Raw genomic sequence first — 5,148 nt, 5'->3', positions numbered from 1 at the left:
AGTGTAACATCACACAGTCTGGTTATTCAACACACGCAGGCGTCTTGGAAAATCTGGAAAACCTGGAAATTTAGAAACTAGTTTTCCAGTCATGGAAATTAAAATGACCAAATGTCCTATAAATAATGTGTGTTGTCCTGGAAACTTCACACAGGTTAGATTATGTGTGTATTTAGTTAGATCTTCTAATGGCTGATAGGTGAGAAGGTTGTTTTCTGTAAAATAAATTCTACTTGATTTGTTATGTTATGGGCTCTGGATGAATTAATGTTTAAAGTAAATCTGTAGTCAATCTGCTGGAAACTGCAGCTCTGCAGGAAATGAATAGTTTGTGGTGAGAACAACCGAACGTGCCACAAACAAATCCTGGATAATGATTTCTTAAAAAGAGGGGGAACCCTGTCACAAAATGAATAACTTCCAACTTCACTGAAACTGATCCTGGCTGATAGATACGATGGATGATAGATAACGGTAACAGTTACTGACTAATTAACCGGCTACAAACTGGCTCCTCCTCCTCTTCTTCCTCTCCTATCGCTGCCTGAACCCGTCGAGTCCTGGTCGGATTTTGACTATGTCAACAGACATACAGATGTGATCGGTGGGCTAGCTCCTTCGGTTCCGATTAAAGAGGAGTGGACTTTGAGACGATCCACAGATCAGCCCCAAGAGGCGAGGAAGAGACCCAGATGGGAACCATGCTGGTCCAGCTTGGACTGAAGGCTGCTCTTGGAAAAAGTCCGGTCTAGATGAAGTCCCATCAGGCTGGCTGAACATCAGGAAATCAGAGACTGTTGTGCCCACATCTTTACAGAGACCTGCTCCATCGACATACCGGATCCTCGACGGGCGGACCGGGTTGATGATGTTTGGAGCACACAAAGTGGATTTTTGTTAAAAGATGAAACCATATTATGATCAGTATCTTGCTGCTGTTTACATTCAACCAGACACAGAATTATTTCTCTGTATGAATATTAATAACTGTATATATTGCTTTATTTATATATTATTCTATCTATCCTATTGATGAAGAAGTGCAAACATCTCGTTCTACAACCTTTTGTTGTATAATGATCAATCAAACCAGTAATTGTGAGCATTGTGCGGCCCCCTCATCCTTGATTACAGTGGTTCCACTGGTTCGCTAAACAGAACCAAGGATCCAAGATTCTTGAACAGAACCGGATCAAGAACAAGAACTTGGAGGGAAAGGGGTCAAAGTAAGGTCCTGTTAGACGGGTTTGGTGTTGAGGAACTGGACCTCAACCCCACAGGACACCTGAAGGAGGAAACTGTCTCCAACTGTGAATGTGTGTGTCACAGTGATGCTGGTTTATATCTGATACAGAGACAGTGAACTAACACATTGAATATCTATAGTTGTTTATGTTTTTGTTGTCTTTATATTATCTTTATATGTTGCACAGACGGTTATTTTTATGCACCAATATATCGAGGCTCATTCTTTGTATGTAGGCAATAGAACGGGATGTCCAACACTCTCATATAGTTGTGATGCTCAGCTGTCCGCAGACTTTTGGCCACATTGTGTGTAACTGAAACACCTGAAACACAACAGGTGTGACTTCCTGTGTGTGTGTGTGATCAGATCAATAAATCCAGATTGTCTCTCTGCAGTGTAAACGGCTGGAACAGGAGCTGATCCAGGAGAGAGAGCAGAGGGCGAGCGAGGTAAACACACACACACACTCTCTCTCTCTCTTGCATATTAACTGCTGCTCTCTGTTGAATGTTGATGATGGGATGTCTGCTCCGTCGCCATGACAACTGGCCGTGGAGACGCTGCAGCATGTTTGCCAACAACTTGTTATTCAAACAGTGTGTGTGTGTGTTTGTATCTCTGCGAGGACCTCCCCCGTCACAGAGAGGACGTTGTTTGAAGGTTCAGGTCAGAACCAGGTTTAGGTCTGGGTCCAGGTTACGGGTTAAGATGTCCCTTTATTGATCCCCTGTAGCACAGCAGCACAGCCCAGCCTGTGTTAATGTGGCTGGTTATGAAGCATTGCCGGCTCTGGTATTTAGTTCTGGTGGTTAACCCTGAACCTGTCACTGAGGGCTCACAGGTAACGAAAGACAAATACATTGATTCAATGAATCATTATAAATGTCAGTAAAACCAGATCCAGCAGGTGGGACAGCAGGAATTGATTGATCCTTGATCAGGTGTCCGATTGGTGGAACATCTGCAGGTTACAGTTACACAGAAGCACTAATCACATCCAGGTCAACAATAACTGTCGTTTATTGATCGGCTGATAGATGATTAGATTGATCGGTGTTGCTAGTGCCGGTAGAATCTTCCTCCTGCAGCTCTGCAGTCTGTTTTCTTCTGCTGAAATATATTAAATTTTGTTATTAATGTAGCACTCACTCTTTTTTTCCTCATGAAGTCTGTTAATTAGGCTGGAGGGCTCCGGGGGGATTAGAGCCTGGAGAGGTTTTTAATTTCCAACAGAAACACCAACAGCTGCTGTTAAATTAACTGACAGACTGTCAGAGAGCCACCGAAAAACAGCACGCCGAAACCAGAAACCAGACCCCTAAACCAGACCAGAAACCAGACCCTTAACCAGACCCCTAAACCAGACCAGAAACCAGAACTTTAAACCAGACCTGTTACATCCAGAACTTTAAACCAGACCAGAAACCATACCTGTAAAGGTGTCGTCCAGCAGACACTAGGACACAGCCAACGTACGTTCAAGAGGTAATAACTCTCTGTACCAGCAGGGGTGTCAGTCTGCAGAGACCTTCATCAACCAGCTGCTGGTTGTTAGAATATCGCGTTTGACGATCAGATCAGATCTTCACTACGTTCCGCAGTCACTGACGGCCCGACATGGTCCCGGTGTGTCGGGGACTTAAACCAGACCAGAAACCAGACCTTCAGATAGGAAGTGATGTCATTGTATCGGGACTGTAATCCTGCTTCCTGGAAGGACCGACGGATCAAACACACCAGCTTCAATCAGCTGACTGGGGGGCTGAATTTGGGGGCTAATTTGTTATGAACTGCCCCTTTAGCTCCTCATGTTAAAGGTCAGAGGAGGTTCCTTTCATTTACTCCTCTCCTCCTCCCGTCCTCCTCACCCCTCTCCGTCCTCCCCCATCATCCTGTTTCTCCTCTTCCCTTTCCTCCTCACCTACACTCTCCTCCTCCTCCTCCTCCTCCTGTTAAAGGTCCAGGCAGGTTAGTTTTATTACCTCCTCCCCCTCCTCCTCCTCCTCCTCCTCCTCTTTCATTGACCTTAACTCCTCATGTTAAAGGTCAGCTTGCCGTCGCTCCCGCTTACTGATCATCTCATTTGGAAATTATACTGATTAATAAGTCGGCGGCTCTTTTGAAGCGTCTCCTCCGGCCCGGCTGGAGAAGACACATATTGACTCTCTGGGTTTGGTTCCTCTTTTGATGTCTCACTTTAAACTAGCAGACCTTGAGGGCTTTAATTAGAATAGAGGAGGAGGAGGTCAGGAATCAGGTCTGTAATCCCTGCTGGAGTCGAGCTCCACTCTGTTTGACCAGAGACGCAGTGAGGTACACCGTCCTGTAACTGTCAGCCTGCGGGTTCGATCCCTGCAGCAGCAGTTCTATGAGTGGGAGGAGGAGGTGCTAGGGGGTGACGAAAGAGGAGGTGCTAAGGGGTGAGGACAGAGGATATGAGGAGACAGGCGACACATTGTGTTTCATTGTGTGGATTTGATATATACTCCTCAGACATGAAGTGTATTCATCAGTTTCATTTGAGTGTTTGCGCCTCCTCCTCCATATTTCAGGAGGATCCACCAGATAACAGGCGGTAACGGGTGAGAACAGGAGGTAATAGTGGACAACAATACGTGGCGACAGTGGCAACAAGAGGTGGTAACAGGCGGTAAATGTCTATAACAGGCAATAACAGGCGATAATAGGGTGTTTATTAAAGTTGAAATGACTGCAGGTTAACTGTTTTAATAAAGATTTACAGTGTTTGTCTGTGTTTAGCTCCGTATTAACACCTCCTGCTCCTCCGTAAATTGTCCTTGTTGCCTCTCTCAGTTTGTCTTCAGTTCAGTGCCAACGGTTATTTATGGACTAAAACATTAAAGGTTTCTGTCCGGTGGAGCTGAACTGCTACCAGAATAAAAGTTTTGTGATCTATTGATATCCTTAATGCTCTCGTTCCTTCCCAGAATTCACCTGGTGGTTCAGTCAGGAGTCTCAGTACATTAGGAGCTAAATACACGCTGATAAAAATTAAATCCTCACCATGAAGTGTGCTGACACTCGTGTTCCTTAATTAGTCAATTAGTTAATTAATCCTTTATTTGAACACAGTCTCACTGAGATCAGCACCACAAACACAGTTAACAACCGCACTAAACCCTCAACATCATCATCATCATCATCATCATCATCATCATCATCACTCAGATCATTCTTTCTGCTGCTGTGGATTTCAATAAGTTGACTATCAGAAGGTGAATGTGATTGACGTGTGCATTTTATCCAATCAGGAGGAGCTGCTGAGGCTTCAGAGAGAGAGAGGCGGAGCTCTGGAGGACAGGCGGCGTCTGGAGGCGGAGCTACAGGTGCTGCAAGCCAATCACAGGTCAGACTATTTAAAAGCCTCCGCCTCAACTAAAATCCCACGTCATCACGGTGCTGTGAGAGTGACAAGTAACCCTAACATAGATACATCGGATATATAAAATATATATAAATATATTTTGTTATTAAGAGATTAGAATTTGCTCTTTCTAATGCATATTTTTATTTGAGAAACAGTGTTCACAAACATTTGACAACAAATCACCCAACCACCCCATACTGCCTACATATATAATATATAAGAAACTATGTATACATTATCTCAGCATCATAATACCAAACAATTAGTATAATGAAAAAAACACACAGATGTATAATAAAAAACATATACATACATATACAGTATAGGTATACATGAATTACATTCCACATCGTATACACATATATAGAAGTATAAGTAAATTAAATCTGTTCAGTCAAGTAGAATTTGCTCTCTAAAATGTTTCACTATATTAATCATGATCACTTTAATTATTCATTCGATTAACATGACGTCACTGTAGCTTTGCGCCGCCATCTTTACGACCGACTCG

The 5,148-nt window shown here is 43.6% G+C and overlaps 1 protein-coding gene across 1 annotated transcript in view; it reads left to right on the top strand.

Annotated features, from left to right (window-relative positions):
* The window catches only part of mipol1 (mirror-image polydactyly 1), a gene marked incomplete at its 5' end in the record, with an annotated part of 25,010 nt that overhangs the window by 5,979 nt on the left and 13,883 nt on the right, over positions 1–5,148 (top strand). The window contains 2 exon segments of the mRNA XM_035674663.1: positions 1,645–1,698; positions 4,522–4,616. Coding sequence (XP_035530556.1) covers positions 1,645–1,698; positions 4,522–4,616 — 149 coding nt within the window.

The sequence above is a fragment of the Morone saxatilis genome, unplaced genomic scaffold (assembly GCF_004916995.1).
Source record: "Morone saxatilis isolate NCDOM2014 unplaced genomic scaffold, NCSU_SB_2.0 Contig3, whole genome shotgun sequence".
NCBI classification, from domain to species: Eukaryota; Metazoa; Chordata; class Actinopteri; family Moronidae; genus Morone; species Morone saxatilis.
This window is presented reverse-complemented; position numbering and strand designations above follow the sequence as displayed.